The 25110-nt window shown below is 43.4% G+C and overlaps 1 protein-coding gene across 1 annotated transcript in view; it reads right to left on the bottom strand.

Annotated features, from left to right (window-relative positions):
* Window positions 1-22172, bottom strand: part of ANKUB1 (ankyrin repeat and ubiquitin domain containing 1) — a 35589-nt gene extending 13417 nt beyond the window's left edge. Inside the window, 5 exon segments of the mRNA XM_008173638.4 lie at window positions 453-540; window positions 543-566; window positions 5182-5398; window positions 19094-19237; window positions 21646-22172. Coding sequence (XP_008171860.2) covers window positions 453-540; window positions 543-566; window positions 5182-5398; window positions 19094-19237; window positions 21646-21735 — 563 coding nt within the window. The 5' untranslated portion in view covers window positions 21736-22172.
* Between the last annotated feature and the right edge of the window lie 2938 nt (window positions 22173-25110).

Genomic DNA, 25110 nt, shown 5'->3' with positions numbered 1-25110 from the left:
CAAGTAGAATTTTACAAGGCTAGTTCTTGCTCGGTTGCAAGAACAGTTTATTAAAAACCAATTGTGAAGAAGTGATGGTGATCTTTAGGGCAGCCTTCAGAGATGTCATTACAATTCCCAAATGTCCAAATAAGAGTGACTTTTTAAAATACATACACTCCTGTTGTAAAATAAAAGTGTGATCCTCAGTCAACTGACGTCAATATGGATCAGGCTCCAAATTACTAAAAATGGTAGCTGGTATATTTTTTATATTATGGAGGATATTTTTGCTATACTCCCTTTAGGAGATATTTCAATGCTTGAATAGTACCTTACATCAAAATACTGAAGTAAATTGGCAGTTAAGTCCAAGACATAATCAATTTTCAAAAGACATTATTGGGGAACAGAGGTGCTTGGACTGGAGAAATTAAAATGGGCTAAAAACCAAACGCAATTAGTTACCGTACTTGAGTACTGGTTCTTCATCAGACAGGAAGCGTTGGACTGTATGCTTGTTTCCTAAGAGGCACCCAGTCAGGAATTCTTTCCATCCATCCACACATCCAGGCGAAGTGTTGTGCCTACCAACAGCGAGATGCAATCACTTAGCTTGCTTCCAGCTTTGTTATTTTTGCAATTTATAAATGTCTAAACCTCTCGGTTTGCATATAAAAGATATTTGTCTGCAACCTACTGGCTGAAGTGTGTGTACCACAACCCTCCACTGGAGGGCATGTCAGGCCACACACCTGCGAATAGCTTGTCCTCTAGTGGCTGGCCAGAAAAGAGAATATAAGTCCCCTATCACTGTGAATTTACCAAACTACCCAACAATCTGAAGAAGTGTTAGTTTTGGCTAGTTTATATTCAAAATAGGGGATGTTTGTAGTCTGTTGCACACAGATGGGATATTAATTGGTTACTTGGTCTGAAATAGCCTGAATTTTGTGACCTTACAGGCATGTAGCAAAAACCGTCTATTGGAAGGGGTGTCAGAGAGGGTTGAGGGTATGGTCTCAGAATGATGGGTGGATGGGAGGAGGCTGAAAGGAGCTTTTTGTAGCTGGCTGGCTAGTTGAGTTGTGCTGTTGTTCCTCTCTGATGGTTTGCTTTTTAATGCCACTGGAAGTATTATGTTGTAAACGTGATTGAGTGTCTAGGCACCTAGAGCCTGTGTATAGGTGTCTTTCTTATTATTTAAACCAAAATTTAAAAAAACAACAGATAAATGATACGTAAGAAAGGACCTTGAGGTTTGCTACTAACAATCCACTATAATTTGATATTCACATTTTAAACATAGTCACAGACCCAACTTCCTGTAAAAGATTTGGGGCAGTGAAGTTCAGCAGGAATTTCCTGTTCTAGGAAGTATTGTAATTAAAACTTCCATTAGAGGGCATTAAAAATACTCTGGTCTCAGTCCTGATCTTTTTTTCATGGCTGTAACATCCACTGGTTTCTGGGGGTAGAAGTTGGCCCAGTGTTAAAATTGCAAATATCAGATAGGCTGTGAGATTCTAAATTTAATAGTTTAGAGCCTGTTCCTGGCAGGCTGATTTTATGTTCACACTTAAATTCCATGGAGTTATGTGGGTGTTAAATCAGTGTGAGTGCGGACAGCTCCCACACACAAACCCCCACATTTGCAATGATTGCAACAGCAATTGTGAATGCATCAGGACTGCAAAACTGGGCCTCTAAGTTTTGGATCTCTAACGTGTTTCTGTTCTGGTTTGGAATGTTACTGTGTATATACTGGGTTCAGGACCCTGCACCAAATATTCACACCCAAGATAGTAGAATTATTGATCAGATTACCTAACTCATGATTTCAATGGTTCAGTTTCTGTATGTATACTGTTGACCAAGTCCTGGGGCTTTTTTTCTGAACAGTTTTATAAGCAGTTTACATTTAGATTGTCTGCTGGTGAATGTTTATTTCTGTAATACTGTATAAATGGTATCAGATGTGTGTTTGACCAGCAACTTAATTATCCATCTTTTGTAAATATACTCCTAGAAACCAAACATTACTTGCTTGTTGTAAGTTTGTATTTGTCTGGGTTATTTTATATTTATTCCCTTTCTAAATATTATGGGGACAAATTAAACATTGCCCTGTACCTTGTGTAGTCATCCACATTAATGGAAATTTGAGCAGGTGTAAAGCATTATCAGATCATAATAGTAGTATTTTACACCCATTTTACACTCATTTTATACTGGTATAAATTGACTATACAAGGTGCAGAATTGGTCTGTATTTCGTATTCACTCTCCAGACTTAGGACTATAGTATGTTTAAGTCTATATTAACATGCTAGTTTATTCCATACATTTATCCACAAACGTACATTTTCTACTTCAGGGAAAAATAAACCATACGATAACCTACTGCTTTTCGGACGTCAGAAAGTTAGGGTGGGGGTAAATTCTCCCTTTACATAGGCACCGATTCAGCAAGGTACACAATCCTAACTTTAAGCAAGTGAGTAGTCCTATTGAAGCCTGATCCACCTCCACTAAAATGAATGGGTTTATATGGAGTAGACATGAGGGAAGAAATTGTGCCCTTATCTGTACTATTGGTTGTCATCCATAGTTATACGTGTACTGTGTGATTAATTTCATTATTATTTTTTCTTTCTTACCAATGGGTAAACCAAGGTACAGGGAGGCTGGGTGCTATGCTCAAGGTCACGTAGTGGCTTGTTGGGATACCCAGAAATAGAGACTAGGAGTCCTGGCTTCCAACCAACCAGTTTAATCACTAGTGCCTCAGAGCACGGGGGGGGGAGGTGTATGTGCCTTCTAAAAAACAAAAACTGTGGATGTCCTCATTAGCCACATAAATGTCTAATCCTTTTTCAGTGCTACTAAGCTCTTAGCACAGAGCGCCACAGATAATTTACATGCTGTATGGAATGTCCCTTTGTTCTTGTTATGAGAAAGTGTAAATAAAGGTGCCCTGTTAGCCATCTTTCCAGCAGTCATTATTACATACACCTATATCTAGTCCCATCTTCTGTCTCCTCTCAAAACTAAACAGTCCCTGTCTTTTCAGTCTCTCATACAGAAATCTCTCCGTATACAATCCCATTTTTGTCACTTCTCTCTTAATCCTCTCTGCTATATGTTTTGAGATCAAGTGACCAGAACTGAATATAACATTTCTGAAGCTCCATGTTTCCCTTGTCGTAGCCGTACCATCAGTTTTTGGGCCTCAAGAGCCTCTCTTTCAGAGTCTGGCTACCTGCAAACTATCCACTGTTGGTATCCTTACAAGTTGAAGATCACTGTAAGTCATTAGAATATATTGTAACTAATTGGGCATAAATACATGCACACTATGAATGACTGAATCACAGAAATGTAGGATTGGAAGGGACCTCGATAAGTCATCTAGTCCAATCCCCTGCACGGAGGCAGGACTAAGCATTAACTAGACCACCCCTGACAGGTGTTTGTCTAACCCATCCTTAAACACCTCCTGGGACAGAGATTCCACTACTTCCCTAGGTAATTTGTTCCAGTGCTTAGCTACCCTGACATTTAGGAAAAACATACCTAAATCTCCCTTGCTGCAATTTAAGCCCATTTAAGTCCTGTCCTCAGAGGTTAAGAAGAACAATTTATTACCCTCTTCTTTTTATCAACTTTTTACATACTTGAAGACCGTTATGTCCCTCCTCAGTCTTCTTTTCTCCAGACTAAACAAACCCATTTTTTTCAATCTTTTCTTGTATGTCATGTTTTCTAGACCTTTAATCATTTTGTTGCTCTCCTTGGGACTTTCTCCAATTTGTCCACATCCTACCCCAAATGTGGTGCCCACAATTGGACACAGTTCTCTAGTTAAGAGAGCTGAGTAGAGTGGAAGAATTACTTCTCACGTCTTAGCTTACAACACTCTTGGTAATACATGTGTGACAGAGTGCCAAGCAACAGCACCTGTTCCAGCAGTCTGACCATAGCAACTTCAGTTAGTTGCCCTATGCACACCTGAATGTGGGAACTGAGCCAAACTGATAGGCTGGAAGAGTTAATAACTAATTACCTCATTAACTCAGAAGATAAAAAGGCACCGGAAGGAAGTACAATGGGTGGGAGAGAAACTGCTGTAGGCTGGTAGAGCCAATGACATAGGAGATTTCTCCCCTGCTGGGCTTAGAAGTCCCCAGCTGGCCTGTGCCAGCTAACTCAGGCTCCGGGAGTTCAGGATAAGGGGCTGTTTAATTGCAGTGTAGACATTCAGTTTGGGCTGCAGCCCAAGCTCTGGAACCCTCCCACCACGCAGGGTCCTATAGCCAGGGCTCCAGCCTGAGCCCAAACATTGACACAGCAACCTAAGCAGCCCCTTAGCCTGAGCCTGCTGACATGGGCCAGCTGTGGGTTTTTAATTGCAGTATGGATATACCCTTAGAGCCCCACAATACTGATAAAGCTGCTGCACAGTCTGTGAACAAACTTTGTAAATGAATCACTTGGTATTTTACCTGAAGAAGGTCTCCAAATAGTTTTTTTTTGTGTGGAAAGAGGCAGAAGTGGAGCATGCCTCTGCCACAGCATCCCAGAATGATGTTTGCTTTTGTTAGAACAATATTACATTGCAGACCCATATTTAGGTTGCGATGCACTAATGCCCCCAAATTTATTTCTGCAGTACTCCTTCCTAGGCAGTCATTCCCCTTTTTGTATTTGTGTAATTGATTATTCCCTCCTAAGTGTAGAACTTTGCATTGTTCTTATTGAATTTCTGTGTATTCTCCCATCTTACAAGCAACACTCAATCTGATAATAATCCTCATTCTTCTCTCCCTTACACCAGTTTTATACCAGTGCAGCTCCAGTGAAATAAGTCCCAACTTACAATGGTACAAGTGCAGGCCCAATATTGTTACAAGGGCATGCAGAAGTGCATTATGAGTTCCTTTTGTGCATCATTAATTTTTGTCTCTCCACCTGCCTTTCATGTTGTTTTATTTTGAAGGGCATCATATGACCCAAAATGTTTTTTTAAATACTGTGATCTGCATTAGAAAAGTATCAGTAATATTAATACTTTTCAGGTTTCCCTAAATATTAACTTAATGATAAATATAACATGTCAGTTTTCTGTATTTAAGGAATTAGACACGCATTTGGTCAACATTGCTCTATTTAGTAGATAGTGAAAATAAAACCATCTTATACCTATATCTAACTGGTAATCGTTCAGTATGTTGCAGTCATACATCTCCCTGCCCTCTGGAGTCCTGAGACAATAAACACTATTTGGAAAGCCACATTTCAGGGTTACCAGTGTTTTCAAAAGGGACACTTTTGTAGCAAGAAGATAAATACTCCCCTTAATGGGCACTTTCTCTTGAGTTACAGCATTGTATACATAGAAGGCTGGTTTGTCTTCTTCCTAAAAACAAAAATAATAATGACATAAGTACTCCAGCAACATTGCTCTTGTAAATTGTATCTATAGTTTAGGTACGCTGTTTTTACACATCTAAGGATCTACTGCCCTTTTTGTTTGAGTGTGCTCTAGTGGATAGAGCAGGAGACTAGGTTCTATTACCAGCTATCCCTCAAACTGGTTGCTTGACCTTCACCCATTAACTTCAGCTGAGTAGCATCCGTGAGTTAGAGCAGAATTTGGCTCTATTAGTGAAACAGGAGGAGATGGCAGAGAGGATATCTTACAATTTACAATCTAGACTTCCTATAGGATCTTTGACTGCTTCTGGATGTTCAGATAGCCAGCCAGCCACGCCCCCCTCTCTCCCCCCCCCCCCCCCCCGCATAGTTGCTTTTGTTATCTCTGGGCTTGACTAAGGCCTTGTCAAAAGCCTGTACTTTTGTCTTCTCCAGATTGACTTACTGCAATATGTTCTTTGTGGTGCTATACCTGATGATAAAGTTAGTCAAAATTTTCAATGAAATTTTTTGGGTTTCCCAAGCACCACTAGCTGAAGATCATTCACATTTCAACTAACAGAATAAGGCTGTCTACCCACTTGATGAGATTTCAGCCCTTCATAGTTTGGGTTTTGTGTCCCTTATTATTTCTGTAGTGTCACTGGCATGCTCGACACTTAGGACTTGTTTTTACTAGAAAATGTTATTGTATTTGACATGACTGTTAAAAGTAGCATAGATGACAGCATTAGACACTTAGGGTAGTGGCTGTTCTAGATTTGATTTTTGACAAATAGGGAGGAACTGGTTGAGAATTTGAAAGTGGAAGGCAGCTTAGGTGAAAGTGATCATGAAATGGTAGAGTTCATGATTCTAAGGAATGGTAGGAGGGAAAACAGCACAATAAAGATAATGGATTTCAAGAAGGCAGACTTTAGGAAACTCAAGGAGTTGGTAGGTAAGATCCCATGGGAAGCAAGTCTAAGGGGAAAAACAGTTCAGACAGTTGGCAGTTTTTTAGAGACATTATTAAGGGCACAATAGAAAACTATCCTACAGAATAGAAAAGATAGGAAGTATGGCAAGAGGCCACCTTGAATTAACCAGTAGATCTTCAATTATCTGAAACTCAAAAAAGAGTCCTACAAAAAGTGGAAGCTAGGTCAAGATAAAAGGATGAACATAAACAAATAACACAAGTATGTAGGGACAAAATTAGGAAGACCAAGGCACAAAATGAGATTAAACTAGCTAGAGACATAAAGAGTAACAAGAAAACATTCTACAAATACATTAGAAGCAAGAGGAAGACCAATGACAGGGTAGGCCCATTACTCAATGTGGGAGAGAACAATAACAGAAAATGTGAGAATGGCAGAAGTGCTAAATGACTTTTTTGTTTCAGTTTTCACCAAAAAGATTTTGACTGGACTTCTAACATAGTGAATGCCAGTGAAAATGAGGTGGGATCAGAGGCTAAAATAGGGAAAGAACAAGTTAAAACATTACTTAGACAAGTTAGATGTCTTCAAGTCACCAGGGCCTGATGAAATACATCCTAGAATATTCAAGAAGCTGACTGAGGAGATATCTGAGCCATTAGGTTAGCGATTATCTTTGAAAAGTCATGGAAGATGGGAGAGATTCCAGAGGACTGGAAAAGGGGCAAATATAGTGCCAATCTATAAAAAGGAAAAGAAGAACAACCCGGGGAATTACAGACCAGTCATCTTAATTTCAGTACCCGGAAAGATAATGGAGCAAATAATTAAGGAATTTATTTGCAAACACTTAGAATATAAGTAACAGTCAGCATGGATTTGTTAAGAACAAATCATGTCAAACCAACCTAATAGTTTTCTTTGACAGGATAACATGCCTTGTGGATATGGGAGAAGAAGAAGGGGTGATATATCTTGACTTTCGTAAGGCTTGTCTCGTATCACCTTCTCATGAACAAACTAGGGAAATACAACCTAGATGGAGCTACTATAAGATAGATGCATAACTTGTTGGAAAACCGTTCCCAGAGAGTAAATATCAGTGGTTCAGAGTCAAACTGGAAGGGCATGTCAAGTGGGGTCTCACAGGGATCAATTCTGGGTCTAGGTCTGTTCAATATCTTCATCAATGATTTAGATAATAGACTCATAGACTCATAGACTTTAAGGTCAGAAGGGACCATTATGATCATCTAGTCTGACCTCCCGCATGATGCAGGCCACAAAGCCGTCCCTACCCTTTCCCTTGACTCTGTTGTTGAAGTCCCCAAATCCTGTGGTTTAGAGACTTCAATTAGCAGAGAATCCTCCAGCTAGCGATCCCTGCCCCATGCTGCGGAGGAAGGCGAAAAACCTCCAGGGCCTCTGCCAATCTACCCTGGAGGAAAATTCCTTCCCGACCCCAAATATGGCGATCAGTAGAACCCCGAGCACTTAGGCAAGATTCTCCAGCCAGACCCTCATTGGCCATTATACTATTTACCAGCGATGGTACGCTGTTCCTTTGACTAAAATCACGTTATCCCATTAAACCATTCCCTCCATAAACTTATAATGGCATAGAGAGTACACTTATAAAGTTTGCAGATGATACCAAGCTGGGAGGGGTTGCAAGTGCTTTGGAGGATAGGATTAAACTTCAAAATGATCTGAACAAACTGGAGAAATGGTCTGAAGTAAATAGGATGAAATTCAATAAGGGCAAATGGAAAGTACTCCACTTAGGAAGGAACAATAAGTTGAACATATACAACATGAGAAATGACTGCCTAGGAAGGAGTACTGAGGAAAGGAATCTGAGTGTTATTCAGTCTTGGTCAGCATTGTGTCAGCTGACTCAACTCTACACAGTCATGTTCAAACCACATCATACCATTTTCTAGTGAAGGCAACCTTCATGAGACCAGTTCTCTCCTTATATTCCATTCCAACAACTGATATCAGCTGGGACAGTTAGTCTGACAATTCCTAGATTTCCATGCCTAGGGGTTGTTGACAAAACATTATAGGATGAAGGCTTTCACCTCCCAAAATTAATGTCACCCTTTGTTCCAACAAAGCCAGAATTTATGGACCTTCATGTGCAAAGCTTTTCTATTATGCACGTTTTTTCTAAAGGAAATTGGATTTAGTGGAGAGGGTCTCAGTTTTGGTGAATTGAGAAATCAATTACTGTTGTTGATGCTGCGTCATTTTGCATATATTTTGTAAATAGTGTTTTAAGTACTGATTGTTGATGTGTCTAGTGTTTTCTGATTGGTGTTATGGAAATGCACGTAAATTCTCAACCCTAAAGAGAGCCACATGTTTACGGCCTACTCCCCAGAGGTGTTGAGCATCTCAAGCAAAATGCTGTGGCCTCTCAATTATTGACTCTCTGGAGGCGGTCACCACCTTGCAGGAATGGGCAGTGACTATACAGATTTACCCAGGGAGGTGCTGCATCAGGGTTTAAAGAGGCAATTTAAAAAAGAATTCCTACCACCAAATCTCTGCCTCTTCCGAAGAAAAAGCAAACACACAGCATGCAACATGCATACAGATCAAGGACTTGATTAAATTCAATTTATCTTTCTCCCCAGGGAAACAGCAACAACAATAATGCTAGAACCAGAAGACTTGGAGTAAACAAGCAGCTAAGTTTCTCAAAGACATCTGAACACTGCAGTCCTTTTGCCTCACTGTTCCACTCCTTCTTTTTATGCGCTGCAGCAGCCCTAGTGATGCTGTGCCAGGAGCAGCAATAATTCTGGCCAACTAATCCTATGACAGAGAATGGAGCAATAAGCAAGACTAAAAATGTTCTTTATTGTTTATGGACTGAGGGACCTACATACAGCCAAGCTATCTTCAGGATCTTTCCCGGCTTATATAACAACCATGGCGAGAAGCCAGGCTTGTTAGTGCACAGAAGCTGCTGCCTTGCAGCAGCCCACCTCATTAATTACTGAACATGGCTTTGCAGTTTGCAGCTAATCCAAAAAAAAAAAAAAAAAAACCCCACTCTAAAAGACAGTCTTCCCTGTGTGTATGAAACAGAAATCTAAGGTGCAGTACTGTTGTGTACTTTTATCATGTCTGTTTCTACAATGCTTCGTTTTGCCTGGTATTTTTTTAGCATCAGCACTTATCTCCCTTCTGACAAAAAATTGAAGGTCAAATTGTGCCTGGCCCAGCATAGATGAGTTTGTGGGGAGAAAATGCAGGGATCCTGTTCTCCCTCTTTCCAGCACTCATGCAGGAAGCGTTGCTGAAAGATCAGCTGAAGCCTACCGCCCTGAAACTCAGATCTGGATGAAATGTGCTTGGCACAGGACCTGGGATAGTGGTGATCACAGGTGGCTGTACACCAACATTACATCCCTCAGTCCTGAGGCTAGCCAGGGTCTGGTTTTATCCTCAGGGCTGCTCTAAGTTGTGCTGACTGGTAATGGTCCCAAAAAGTTTATTGCCCTCCCGCCCCCCGCATGGCCACACTGCCTCCACTGGAGGCTGTAATAAGGTGATGTAGGGGTAGTTACTCTGGCACTTCACCTGTTTAAGACAGCATTGGCAGTCCAAAGAAATGGACAAGGCCAAGGATCTGGTCTTATTAATGCATGACTTTTGCATAACCCCCACAGCAGTGGTAACATGGACATGATTACTTGTATGGATGACAGGTGCACAGAGTACTCTAATTTAGTAGCCGAGAAGATCTGATATGCTTATAGACAAGAAGGGTAGTTAGGAGCCCCATGACACAAAAACCACACAAATGCCATCCTGGAGAGAATAAAAGTGATCCTCATGGTGGATGAAAAAAGCCAAGGTTGTTACAGACATTGACTGTGAGGGCCAGAAATAGTTGTTTTGGGTTAAGATTTAATACCAGCTGTAAAAGTCCTGTGCAAAGCCTGTCACCATATTAAACAGTCCTTTTCATGCAAAGGGAACTACTCCTCCTTCCAGCCAGAGTGAAAATCCTCCAAGAGGAGGAGTTGTATTTTCTTTAAAATAAAGACAGCAATCAGCCACCTCAGAAAATTAAGGAAAATGACCTGTTATGGGATTTGGGAGAGGGAGAAGACTCAAGAAAAAGACTATGTGGAGATAAAGGAAGAAGGAGGAACACGTCAGGACCCCAATGGGGCCCTGGGTGATCGCTACTTCTTACCACCCAACACAGATGTAATGAGATTGACTGTAGGACAAGTGCTAGTAATAATAATGGGTCTCAGATTTTTCTGGATGCAATAGCTGATGGATTCCTTCACCAAGTAGCTGAAGAACCAACAAGAGGGGATGCCATTTCAGATTTGGTTTTGGTGAGTAGTGAGGACCTCATAGAAGAAATGGTTGTAGGGGTCAACCTTGGTTTGAGTGATCATGAGCTAATTCAGTTCAAACTAGATGGAAGAACAAACAAAAATAGATCTGGGACTAGAGTTTTTGATTTCAAAAGGGCTAACTTTAAAGAATTAAGGAAATTAGTTTGGGAAATGGATTGGACTGAAGAACTTGGGGATCTAAAGGTGGAGGAGGCCTGGAATTACTTCAAGTCAAAGTTGCAGAAACTATCAGAAACCTGCATCCCAAGAAAGGGGAAAAAATTCATAGGCAAGAGTTGTAGACCAAGCTGGATGAGCAAGCATCTCAGAGAGGTGATTAAGAAAAAGCAGAAAGCCTACAAGGAGTGGAAGATGGGAGGCATTAGCAAGGAAAGCTACCTTATTGAGGTTAGAACATGTAGGGATAAAGTGAGAAAGGCCAAAAGCCATATAGAGTTGGACCTTGCAAAGGGAATTAAAACCAATAGTAAAAGGTTGTATAGCCATATAAATAAGAAGAAAACAAAGAAAGAAGAGGTAGGACCGTTAAACACTGAGGATGGAGTGGAGGTTAAGGATAATCTAGGAATGGCCCAATATCTAAACAAATACTTTGCCTCAGTCTTTAATGAGGCTAATGAAGAGCTTAGGGACAGGGCCGGCTCTGGCTTTTTTGCCACTCTAGCCAAAAAAGCCTCCGGCCGCCCTCCCCCGCACAGCGCGGCAGGGGAGGGAGGCTGGAGCCCCGGGGCGAGGGCAGCGAGCCCCGGTCGGGGCTCCGCTCTCCCCGGCGGCCAGAGCGCCGGGGGGAGGGCGGCGAGTCCCGGTCGGGGCTCCGCTCTCCCCGGCGGCCAGAGCGCCGGGGGGAGGGCGGCGAGTCCCGGTCGGGGCTCCGCTCTCCCCGGCGGCCAGAGCGCCGGGGGGAGGGCGGCGAGTCCCGGTCGGGGCTCCGCTCTCCCCGGCAGCCAGAGCGCCGGGGGGAGGGCGGCGAGTCCCGGTCGGGGCTCCGCTCTCCCCGGCAGCCAGAGCGCCGGGGGGAGGGCGGCGAGTCCCGGTCGGGGCTCCGCTCTCCCCGGCAGCCAGAGCGCCGGGGGGAGGGCGGCGAGTCCCGGTCGGGGCTCCGCTGTCCCCGGCAGCCAGAGCGCCGGGGGGAGGGCGGCGAGTCCCGGTCGGGGCTCCGCTCTCCCCGGCAGCCAGAGCGCCGGGGGGAGGGCGGCGAGTCCCGGTCGGGGCTCCGCTCTCCCCGGCAGCCAGAGCGCCGGGGGGAGGGCGGCGAGTCCCGGTCGGGGCTCCGCTCTCCCCGGCAGCCAGAGCGCCGGGGGGAGGGCGGCGAGTCCCGGTCGGGGCTCCGCTCTCCCCGGCAGCCAGAGCGCCGGGGGGAGGGCGGCGAGTCCCGGTCGGGGCTCCGCTCTCCCCGGCAGCCAGAGCGCCGGGGGGAGGGCGGCGAGTCCCGGTCGGGGCTCCGCTCTCCCCGGCAGCCAGAGCGCCGGGGGGAGGGCGGCGAGTCCCGGTCGGGGCTCCGCTCTCCCCGGCAGCCAGAGCGCCGGGGGGAAGGCGGCGAGCCCGCCGTGGCTCCGCTCTCTCCGGCGGCCAGAGCGCCGGGGGGAGGGCGGCGAGCCCCGGCCATGGCCCCACTCTCCCCGGCGGCTGGAGCCGGAGCACCGTGCCGCCCCCCTCCAGATGCCGCCCCAAGCACAAGCTTGGTGGGCTGGTGCCTGGAGCCGACCCTGCTTAGGGATAATGGTAGGATGACAAATGGGAATGAAGATATGGAGGTAGATATTACCACATCCCGAGGTAGAAGCCAAACTCAAACAGCTTAATGGGACTAAATCAGGGGGCCCAGATAATCTTCATCCAAGAATATTAAAGGAACTGGCACATGAAATTGCAAGCCCATTAGCAAGAATTTTTAATGAATCAGTATACTCAGGGGTTGTACCGTACAACTGGAGAATTGCTAACATAGTTCCTATTTTTAAGAAAGGGAAAAAAAGTGATCTGAGTAACTATAAGCCTGTTAGTTTGACATCTGTAGTATGCAAGGTCTTGGAAAAATTTCTGAAGAAGGAAGTAGTTAAGGACATTGAGGTCAATGGTAATTGGGACAAAATACAACATGGTTTTACAAAAGGTAGATCATGCCAAACCAACCTGATCTCCTCCTTTGAGAAGGTAACAGATTTTTTAGACAAAGGAAATGCAATGGGTCTAATTTACCTCGATTTCAGTAAGGCATTTGATATGGTTCCACATGGGGAATTATTAGTTAAATTGGAAAAGATGGGAATCAATATGAAAATTGAAAGGTGGATAAGGAACTGGTTAAAGGGGACACTACAGTGGGTCATACTGAAAGGTGAACTGTCAGGCTGGAAGGAGGTTACTAGTGGAGTTCCTCAGGGATTGGTTTTGGGACCAATCTTATTTAATTTTTTTATTACTGACCTTGGCACAAAAAGTGGGAATGTGCTAATAAAGTTTACGGATGACACAAAGCTAGGAGCTATTGCTAACACAGAGAAGGACCGGGATATCATACAGGAAGATCTGGATGACCTTGTAAACTGGAGTAATAGTAATAGGATGAAATTTAATAGTGAAAAGTGCAGGGTCATGCATTTAGGGATTAATAACAAGAATTTTGGTTATAAATTGGGGACACATCAGTTAGAAGTAACAGAGGAGAAGAAGGACCTCGGAGTATTGGTTGATCACAGGATGACTATGAGCCGCCAATGTGATATGGCCATGAAAAAAGCTAATGCAGTCTTGGGATGCATCAGGTGAGGTATTTCCAGTAAAGATAAGGAGGTGTTAGTACTGTTATACAAAAACAACAAGGAGTCTGGTGGCACCTTAAAGACTAACAGATTTATTTGGGCATAAGCTTTCGTGAGTAAAAACCTCACTTCTTTGGATGCATACTGTTATACAAGGCACTGGTGAGACCTCATCTGGAATATTGTGAGCAGTTCTGGTCTCCCATGTTTAAGAAGGATGAATTCAAACTGGAACAGGTACAGAAAAGGGCTACTAGGAGATCTGAGGAACGGAAAATCTGTCTTATGAAAGGAGACTCAAAGAGCTTGGCTTGTTTAGCCTAACCAAAAGAAGGCTGAGGGGAGATATGATTTCTCTTTATAAATATATCAGAGGGATAAATATCAGGGAGGGAGAGGAATTATTTAAGCTTAGTACCAATGTGGACACAAGAACAAATGGATATAAACTGGACACTAGGAAGTTTTGACTTGAAATTAGACGAAGGTTTCTAACCATTAGAGGAGTGAAGTTCTGGAACAGCCTTCCAAGAAGAGTAGTGGGGGCAAAAGACATATCTGGCTTCAAGACTAAGCTCGATAAGTTTATGGAAGGGATGGTACGATGGGATAGCCCTTTTTTGGCAATTAATTGATCTTTGATTATTAGCAGGTAAATATGCCCTGTGGTGGGATGTTAGATGGGGTGGGATCTGAGTTACTACAGAGAATTATTTCCTGGGTGCTGGCTGGTGAGTCTTGCCCACATGCTCAGGGTTTAACTGATCGCCATATTTGGGGTCAGGAAGGAATTTTCCTCCAGGGAAGATTGGCAGAGGCCCTGGAGTTTTTCGCCTTCCTCTGCAGCGTGGGGCACAGGTCACTTGCTGGAGGATTTTCTGAACCTTGAGGTCTTTAAACCACGATTTGAGGACTTCAATAACTCAGACATAGGTTAGGGGTTTGTTACAGGAGTGGGTGGGTGAGATTCTGTAGCCTGCATTGTGCAGGAGGTCAGACTAGATGATCATAATGGTCCCTTCTGACCTTAAAGTCTACGAGTGTCCATATAAGAGAAAATTAAGACTATTGATTATTCCTCAAAAAAGGTTTTTAAATGACTTACGGCTATACATGCAACACAGACAGCATAGGAAAAGGAGAAATAGAGACCAGCATTGAATAAGGATTAATATAAATGGCAAATTATATTGCAAACAAGCACAAGTACAGGTAATATTATGCATCAATTACTTACTACTATAAATCATACTATTAGCATTGAATATAAATGGCTGGTGATACTGAAGGCAAGTACACGCAAAGCTACTGTTACTTATTGACTACCAACTTTGCACGTACTGTTCCCGCCACCAGTGGGCACAAGCATAAGTAAACTACTATATTAGCAACTTATAACTACTGTATTCCTAAACAATGTAATACTTTTATTAAGATTTTACTACTATTTTTAATACTGCAGCATTGATACGACTTGAGATCAAATTATTCTGACACTACCATTTGTAATACTGTAGTGCCAACACAACTTGAGATCAAATTAGCTTGAGCAACCCAGACTTCTCTACTCCGTTACTTTATACTGCATGCAACCAGACTTTTTTACTTTAAAACCTTACCCTGCCGAGAATACGTTACCCTTTAGTCGACCGCTCTTTGCACAGATAGTCGGTGTAGTTCAGGGGGTGTGGGTCTGACCGATCAAAGAGAACAACCTCTTAGACCAAGACACACACACAAGCCCACCTGAGGCTCTATACAGTTTATCTCACCTGCCCGCCGTGTTTTGAAGCAGGTCAACCAATCAGGTTAGGCCAAATGTTTACTGTGGTAGTTGTGGTTACTTTGAAATGATGATCTATGCACAGGTACACAACTCTGATTCTCCGAATACAGCCAATTGTCCTAATTGTGGTTAATATGTCAGACACAAAACATCTGAAGCAGCCTAAAGAAGTGCTTGGTTGCTTTACACCTTGACCACAAATCCATATCTAATTTTGCAAAGCCTGCTTTTTGCAGCTGACCACAAGTCTACAATATTTCCGAGTTTACACTTGCTACACTTGCTCTGGTTGCTATGCTTGATCTTTGAGGCTTCCGGAAGTTTTAGGCCTAACATTGAATAGTCTTATCATGCAAAGGTATTGTCAAGCTTTTGTCATAGTTATCACAGGCTACAAGGGACATTCAGACACTGAAAAGCCCTGTATAAAAAAAAAAAAAAAAAAAAAAAACTTTTATACCTTCTTTAACTGAAGTACTTTCTGTTTTTCTTGTAACTGGGAACAATCCAGTCAAAATACTGTTTAAAAATAAATGTACGTGATGGCAATTGGTAATTATCTCATTTTAATTTGTGTAAGCCTCGCTCAGCTGTGTTGTACACTTTAATGGAATTACAGACTTTTAGTGAACATGGGTTAAACTGTAGCCCCCACATGCCATATTCTGTCTTTAGGGCCATGTGTGCAACAGCACTGAAAAAGGAGGACCTTTTGGTTAAAACACAGCATTGAGAGTCAGGCAACCTAGATTGCATTCCTAGCTGTACCCAGATTCCCGGGAAATGTCTCTTAACTTCCGTGCCTCTGTTACCCAACATGTAATATGGAAAGAATACTTATAATAACTAATTATACCTGGCTTACAGGGATGCTAGGAGATTTAATTCATTAATGCTCAGACAATGTTTGAAATCCTCAGATGTGTGCACTGTAGAAGTGCGAAGTATTATTTATTGACTTTCCAATTGTAAGTGAAGACAGAATTTGCCCTAGGCAGGGCCAGCTCCAGGCACCAGCCCACCAACCTTGTGCTTGGGGCGGCACCTGGAGGGGGGCGGCGCGGTGCTCCGGCTCCGGCCACCGGGGAGAGCGGAGCCGCGGCGGGCTCGCCGCCCTCCCCCCGGCGCTCTGGCCACGGGGGAGAGCGGAGCCGCGGCGGGCTCACCGCCCTCCACCCGGCGCTCTGGCCGCCACTCCGCCCTCCCCCCGGCGCTCTGGCCACCGGGGAGAGTGGAGCCGTGGCGGGCTCTCCGCCCTCCCTCTGGCACTCTGGCCGCCGGGGAGAGTGGAGCCCCAGCCAGCTCGCTGCCCTCCCCCCGGCGCTCTGGCTGCCGGGGAGAGCGGAGCCCCGGTCGGGCTCTCCGCCCTCCTCCCAGAACTCCGGCCGCCAGCGGAGCCGCGGCAGGCTCACCGCCCTCCCCCCGGCACTCTGGCCAGTTGGGGAGAGCGGCCTGCGGCTGGGCTCGGTGCCCTCCCCTGCCACGCTGGGGGGCGGGGGATGGCGGGTGGCTTTTTGCCTGGGGTGGCAAAAAAGCCAGAGCCGGCCCTGGCCCTAGGCAGCCCAATTTTGATGTCTAAATATACTTTTAATAGCCTGTATAATCATTGATGTGTCTGAAACAGGTATATATAAACAGCAACAATTTAGACAGCTAGATGCAGGTCTAGGTGTCCAAATTTAGGCTACCAGGTTTGAAAATTATGCCCAAAAGACATCATATATGTCATGTTTTCCTTAGTTATATATTAAGGATACAGTTATTTTACCAAACCGTACCAGCCTAAGTTGCTATTGTATTTTGTGACATCTTTTGCATTGCTTATTTCCTTTAATAGTGTTGGCATAGAACTGTAATACAGAATTAGGAGTTATTCCCCTGAAATTTTAACTCCTCCTCATGTATTCCAGCAAAAGAGTGACTTTTGCTATACACAACAAGAAAAACCCAGGTTATTTCAATATAGGTGCATTTAGAAAGCAAGATGAAATATATTTTCTATTTCCTGAGAATGAAGGAAGAAGAGATTTTCCAGTTACAGCGGAATTGCAAAGTAAGATTTTGGTGTTCTGAATTTTTGCATCATACATGCTGTTTTAGATAGTACAATGCAGGGAGCACCTGTTTGATTTTTTTTCTTTTTTCACATTTCACAAACTGAAATAAACTAGTTCTTGATAAACAGTTTTATTTTGAATTGGACTGAGGCTGGAGCCAGGGTCGAAGCAAAGCAATTTCCACTTTCTATGGCGCTGTCCCCTCCTACCACACCACATTTCCATGCAAAAATTCAGCGGGAAATTTATACAGCTGGGAGCTCTCAACTCCCACTCATGTCCTCTGCAGCTGCTACTAAGCACCTACAGGGGCAGGTGGACCCAATCAGTGACAGCATGTCTCCTGGTGCAGTTGTGTTACTAGAGGAGAGGGAGGCCAATGGAACCAAATAAAAGATGAGCCATCCACGTGGATGAGTTCCTGCCTCTATAGAGAGGGAGATGGGGAAGAGCCCTTCCCTGGAGAACCAGTGAATGCACTGGGTCAAGAGGCCTTACTCCACAGATCTCCAAGTCTCCACCCCTCCTGCCCCCAGATCCTTTCCCTTTCAGGGATTATGTAGATGAAACTCTGCAAGGAAATCTTGCAGTTCCCTGATCCTCTTCCATGGGTATTCTCCATGGCAAGGAGGAAGCCAAACCATGATGCTAAGTTATAATGAATGATAATTCTTCTTAGAACTATGCCTCTAAAATTAACTCAGAATGCTTGGTTCTCACTAGATATAGGGATAGGCTTTGGTTAGGCTTTAGGGTTCAGCTTAGAGGTCTAATAAGGGCCAGGGCTCATCATTGTTTTTAATGGTCTCAAAATCTCAATAGTTGATTTTGAGATTTCAGCCCAAAATGGTGAAAGTCTCATGAGATCAGCTGCTTATGAGATTTCAGTCATCTTGAATGCTGGCAACCTTGCAAGATTAGACCTCTGAATGGTAAGCATTTCTCACACAAGTTTGTCCACAACTGAACCATGAATGGAAAAATGGCTCATTCTGGTTTAGAATCCAATTCAGAACCAAAACCATTGGGGTAGGATTGGAGCCAAGGATTGGGATATAATCGACACCCTCTGAAATTCGAAGAGGTTCAAGTTCAAGGTTCCAGCTGTGGCCTCTCTCTCTCTATTCTCAACAATAGTATTATAAAGACTATACTATGTGCTGTACTTAAAACTTGCTGCACTTAGCTTACTGGAAGCCTGTGCAAGTGGGAGTAGAGAGACAAGTGCTATTTTTCTATTTAATGCAATTTACCTTTAGCTTTTCTGCACTTCATGAAGGAGCAGCAGCAACTGACTGCCAAGGTATATATTCAGCAGAGGAAAAATGACAGATCATGACCTAAAGTCAATTTGTGATCACAGATACTGAGGGAAGGAATGGATTTGGGGGTGACAGAAATATATTGCTGACAAGATCCTCCTAAATCTATTGCCCACAGTGGGAAATGGGTATTGTGCTGTATCAGGCTTTTTCTCCCTATTTGTAAAGGTCTTTCATTCCACAAATTCAATTTCTGTAGCGAGACCCTATTTTTACAGTCTTTAAAGTTCCATGTAAATAGATGCAAGCCCAATCATTCATGTTACCATAACAACTTTTTACACTCATTCTTTGAAGGTCAGGGGGCTACTCTTGAGGTCAGATATTTTCTACTGCTGCTTAGTGATGTTAAATTTAGCACAGGGTCTAGAAGGAGAACCAAACAACACACAATTTCTGGACAACTTAAGACGATCAGTTTTTTAATCATACTGTACCTTAACAACACATTTAATAGTCGAGGAAACTGATATTCCTATGTCAGCAAGGATCCAGTTGTCCTTTAGTATTGCTCCTGCATAGGTCAACTCCAAATATCGTCTGCCTTGTTTGTCTTCAGAAAGTGGAATGTGGAAATAATCCTAAAAATGAATAATAAATTGTGAAAAGAACGTCTATGCAGCAGTGATTCCTACCCAGAACAAATCTGCATTCATTATTGGTGTATGTATATTACAGTAGTGCCTTAGAAAATGCTCTTTGCCCCACAGGGCTTACAGTCGAAGTAAAGTGTTCTAAGAACATACAACTGCTAGATACAAGATTTATACCTTGTTTTGAAAAGAAAATAGTGTTGAGATCTAAGACCCTTGATTTAGGCTAGGTTTATTTTTTGCTTATAAATTACATAAATTCTCTGTATAGGAGGCTAAAGAACGTGATGAAGTTTTGCTGCTACAAATGAATACATCTGATCTATTACAAGTGACACAAAGCTAAAGCAAAAATACAGAGGCTGTGACCTTCTTGCTGGGGAGTTATGAAAGCTCAAGTTTTCCCAAGTGGCCTCTGCTTTTGGTTACCGCATATGTTTGGGTGCCCAACTTTAGGGACCTAGACTACCAGCATCAAACTTGGGTGCCTAAAATGAGGCACCTAAATGAATATTTAGGTACCTGAATTAGATGTCAGGTGGGATTTTCTAAAGAGCTCTGTATTGGCCTATCTCAGGGGTAGGCAACCTATGGCACGCGTGCCAAAGGCGGCACACAAGCAGATTTTCAGTCACACTCACACTGCCCAGGTCCTTGCCACCAGTCCAGGGGGCTCTGCATTTTAATTTAATTTTAAATGAAGCTTCTTGAACATTTTAAAAACCTTATTTACTTTACATCCAACAATAGTTTAGTTATATATTATAGACTTATAGAAAGAGACCTTCTAAAAATGTTAAAATGTATTATTGGCACGTGAAACCTTAAATTAGAGTGAATAAATGAAGACTCGGCACACCGCTTCTGAAAGGTTGCCGACTCCTGGCCTATCTGATCTCATGTAAAAAACGCCCATTGACTTCAGGGGGAGCAGAGTTAAACCAAACTGAGTGCTTTTGAAAATCTCACCCTACATATTCACAGCTGGCATCAGAACTTGTGGACACCAAAATTAGAAGCCATTTTTAAAGTGTGAGCCTGACTATGCAAGAACTCTGGACTCTCTCCTTGAAAGGATGAACGTGACATAAATAGTGCTTTTTCTTGCTGTGTCAAAGTAAATGCATAAAACAATATAGGGTTAATTCAGACAATGCAGCTAAACCTGCAGCCAGAGGGACTCCTGAATCACAGGAGTCTCATCTCACAAGGAGCAAGTTAAAATGTCACTGTGATCATTCTGGCACCATGTAATGTAGAGTGCAAGTTGCTGCACATGTGCCTGGAGTTCAGTGGTGACAATTTGAGACCTCTGGGGACTCAAGTCTCTCTTTTAATTCCAGCCTTGACTGGGGCGTCCCACAGGGTCTTCCTTCCTCCATTGACTGTTCCCTTGACTCTCTACACAAACACACGCTAGCTCTGAACACTTTCCCGGTTGCTCCCATGAACTGGAACACCCTTCCCAGAGCTGCTGGTGAAGGAGACAATCAGATTTCACATAAAATTGTGGCACTTGTTGTCAGTGGTTCAAAAAGATGCCTTCGCAGAGAGACCAATGCTTGTCTGAATTTGCTCTGACACAATGCCACTGAGCCTGTAAACCATCATAAAAAGAAAACAACCCCCAAAAGTAAACTCAGATTTATGTATCCACTTTTAATATTTCTGTCCTGATTCCAGAATATACTACATTGTATCAGCACCAGATATGAGCCCTCCCTCACTTGCTTTCCGCAGAAGACGAAGTGCCTAGACATGTTATGTATGTTACACATGTAAGAAGTGAACATTATCTATCTCCTGTACCTTTACAAGGTAAAAGTTTGTTTCTGAATATTTCCCTGTTAAAGAATAAGGGCTAGATTTTTATGCTTTTCTGGTAGCATAGAAGGACCATAAAGCTGGCAGATCTGATCAGGAAGGGATTCCATCCCACCTGTACAGTAGAGTCTATGTGGGAAACATGGTTAGGGAGAAAGAGATGTGTAACCAGTGTGCTATTGAATTCCTGAGGATTCTTACTTGAGGGAAATGCCCCTTGGGGTTGGCTGCTGGCAGCCAAATGCAAGTTAAAGTAGCCCCGAGATTGCTCTAACTTTCACCAGGAGCCTGTCTATTATAATGGTAGTATAACGGTAGCTTTGCCTGCTGCCCCCATCTTTCATATTGCAACAAGCAGAGCTAGGCTAAATCTGAAAAATCAGGCAGTAAGAGTCTCAGAAGCCTTACACAGAAATCAGGGATAGGCAGCCAGAAGACCTATAAAATGAACTCCCTTACATTAGGGCAGGGAATACTATGCAGTATACATTTATATTATACATGTATTTAAACCATAAATTAAACATATCAAAATTAAAAATAATTAGCTTGATAATTAGTTAAACACCTACCTTTATCATCAGTTTTACAGCTTGTACAGTTTGGTCTGATGAAATGTCAAAAGATTCACAAAATCCTTCAAAAGCTATGAAAATCCTCATCTTGCAAAATGCTCTTAAAAACTGCTAGGAGACCTTGCTGAGCTAACAAAACACATGCCTTGCCAAGTTCATATCCACAATTAATGACAAAAGACAAAAACAAAAAAGCAAAATCCATACTACAACAAGCCAGAGAAGACTACAAATATCGAGCCTAAATGCAAAGAGTTTCTTCTCTTCAAAACAAATGCCTGCCAGAAAAGCCCTGCAGTAACAGGCAGCACTGACCGTGAGATACAATGTCATGAATGTGTTTCTCTAGCTCAGCTGAATTAGGGGGGGAAAATTCCCCCCCCCCCCCATGCGCTTACTGCAACTAACAAACCCCATATTGATTAAGGCAAGTGTGAACAAGTTTCAAACATGTACATACAGGATCCAAGCTAATCGCACTTCTACCATCATACCCACTGTCCACGCAATCAGTAACTATGCTTAGTCAAAGTGCTACTGATTAAAACACTGAGAGTTATCAAACAAGGATCCTTGGCAGCTGTTAAACTGAAATGTTTGCTTATTGCCATCTGCAAAGTGTTTTGTAAATAAGTCTAAGCCACATTTATTCATGTTACCATAACAACTTTATTTGTCTATTTACACTTCTGAATCCACTGTGAGAAACATTAGCTACTTATATTGTTTTTAAAAAGTAAATATAAAGACCAATAGTTTGGGTGTGTGAGCTAGTGTTTAGAGCATGGGAATAAGCTTTAGGATTCTTGGGTTCTCCACCAGAAGCAGCAGCCATGCACCTTGAATAGCAGAGTGGAAAGATGCCCTGCCCCAACCCATTGCTGGAGGGGAGGGATGCTGGCCATAACCTGATTGTTTGGAATTGAGAGCCAATCAGCCAATGGAGAGGCAGTAAATGGAGCTGGGGAGAGTGGGGTGGAGTCAGAGGGGATGGGTAAGTGGAATTGGAAACATAAATTAGCTTCGGCAGTATTTCTATTGTGGGGGCACTAGCTCCTACTACCCTCCTGGTTCTACCACCCTTGTTCTCCTTCACATGCCATTAACTTACTCTTTGACCTTAGACATACCACAGTCTCTCTATGGCTCAGTTTACACCTGGGCCTTCATTCTGATCCAGCAGACAGGCAGGACCCCTGATCCATGGAGAGCCTCATACTCAGGGAAAGGTTGGAAGGACTGACACTGGCCAGAGCCTTTGTGGAAATGGGGGTTGGGAGGTGATCTCTAGTAAGGTTCTTAGCATGTGTGTAGATTCTTTAATTGATTTGAATATGTTTTCTCTGTAGCACTTTTAGTTTAAGAATAAAATATGCTTGCATAGAAACAACTGTGGTAACTTAACTGTTGGCAATTACAGTAGAACCTCAGAATTACAAACACCAGAGTTAGGTTATGTCTACACTACCATGTGGTCTACACTCTCCCATCGACTTACCTTACTCTTCTCCTTGGGGACAGAGTACAGGGGTCGCCTGGAGAGCGATCTGCTGTTGATTGGGTGGGTCTTCACTAGCCTCTCTAAATTGACTGCAGGTGGATCGATCTCAGAGCATCGCTGCTGGCTGTAGTGTAGACATAGCCTTACAAACTGACCAGTCAAACCCACCTCATTTGGAACCAGAAGTACACAATCAGGCAGCAGCAGCGACTCCCCCGCCCCCTTGCAAAAAAAAAAGGCAAATACAGTACAGTACTGTGTTAAACACAAACTACTAAAATAATAAAGGGAAAGTTAAAAAAAATGTTTTGACAAGGTAAGGGAACTGTTTCTGTGCTTGTTTCACTGAAATTAGGATGGTTAAAAACACCATTTTTCTTCTACATAATATAGCTTTGAAACTTTACTAAGTCCATGTTTAGTTGTAAACTTTTGAAAGAACAACCACAACATTTTGTTCAGAATTATGAATGTTTCAGAGTTATGAACAACCTCCATTCCCGAGGTGTTTGTAACTCTGAGGTTCTACTCTGTTGTTAGCTTCTGAAGAGAAAGTAAACAGGCCTGTTTAGGCAGACTGTCTTTTGCTGGGACTAACACAGAAGGTAGGCAACTGTTCAGCCTGGAGATACGCTGGTCACGAGGGAGCCAGAAGCTGGAGAGTGGGTGCCTATGCTAAACGACTAAGAGGAAATATACAGTTGCCCTGTGACTCTGAGTTTCTCAGATTAAAAATGCTATCTACACTAAGTGAGAAGTTGAGCTGGCATACTCTCCCAAAATGACTAATGGGAGTTTTTCCATGGACTTCATTAGGCTTTGGATCAGAACCAGGGTTCTGCTCTCCTCCCATCTCCCTCTCGTGCTCACCCATGAATACCCTATTGTTGAATGGTAGGATTGTGACAGATGCAGCTCCTTCACTTCACTCTCCGCTGTTGTCATCCTTGGAGCAATGTACTGGTGAGTGGTGAGATTGGGATGTCAGAAGGGAGTTGGTTTGTCTGTCTGCATTCTCTTCCAAATCCCCATCCTCTTTCATAATTTTATTTCTATACTCCATAGGGCAACTGAGATTAGCTGAGATGTTCTGGCTGCTTGTGGCAGTAAGGGCTCCTTACTTGGGAACAGTTCACAAAATATAACCTTTTAATTTTGTTTCAAGTTTTGCTGTTTATATTTTTTTGTTTATGCCAAAATGTATTTACTAAAGCAGGCTGATAGTAAAGATCAGTATTGTTTGAAAATAACAAAAATATTGTTGCCTTCTACTGAGATATACATGAGAGAGCCTTGCAGGCTGGCTTTTCACTGGAGGAGAAATCACTAAGTCTGGATATATATATATAAGTGTAAATAAACTATATACAGCAGTCCTGGAACAGAGAACAAACAGCATGCAGGCAGTAGATGGAGAGATTAAGAGCAAACTCTTTTTCTGTTTGCAACAGCTGCCCCTAAAGAATTTCCATCACAAAAAACTATCAATAGAGTAGGGGTGGCCAACCTGTGTCTCCGGAGCCACATGCGGCTCTTCAGAAGTTAATATGCGGCTCCTTGTATAGGTACCGACTCTGGGGCTGGAGCTGCAGGCGCCAACTTTCCAATGTGCCGGGGGGGTACTCACTGCTCAAGCCCTGGCTCTGCCACAGGCCCTGCCCCCACTCCAGCCCTTCCCACCCCCTCCCTTGAGCCTGCCATGTCCTTCCCCCCCCCCCATCCTGCATGCAACGAAACAGCTGATCAGGAGGTGTGGGGAAGGAGGGGGAGGCGCTGCCGGTGGACGGGAGGTGCTGGGAGCGGGGGGGGGGGAGGAGGAGGGAACTCATGGGGTGCTGTTGATGTCTTACTGTGACTCTTTGGTAAATTCTGGCTCCTTCTCAGGCTCAGGTTGGCCACCCCTGCAATAGAGCATTTCTTCAAAGACTGTACACGGCTTTCATTCCAATAAAAATAAATTG

The sequence above is a fragment of the Chrysemys picta genome, chromosome 9 (assembly GCF_011386835.1).
Source record: "Chrysemys picta bellii isolate R12L10 chromosome 9, ASM1138683v2, whole genome shotgun sequence".
Lineage (NCBI taxonomy): Eukaryota > Metazoa > Chordata > Testudines > Emydidae > Chrysemys > Chrysemys picta.
The sequence above is the reverse complement of the archived record's forward strand: the minus strand, read 5'-3'. Positions and strand labels throughout refer to the sequence as shown.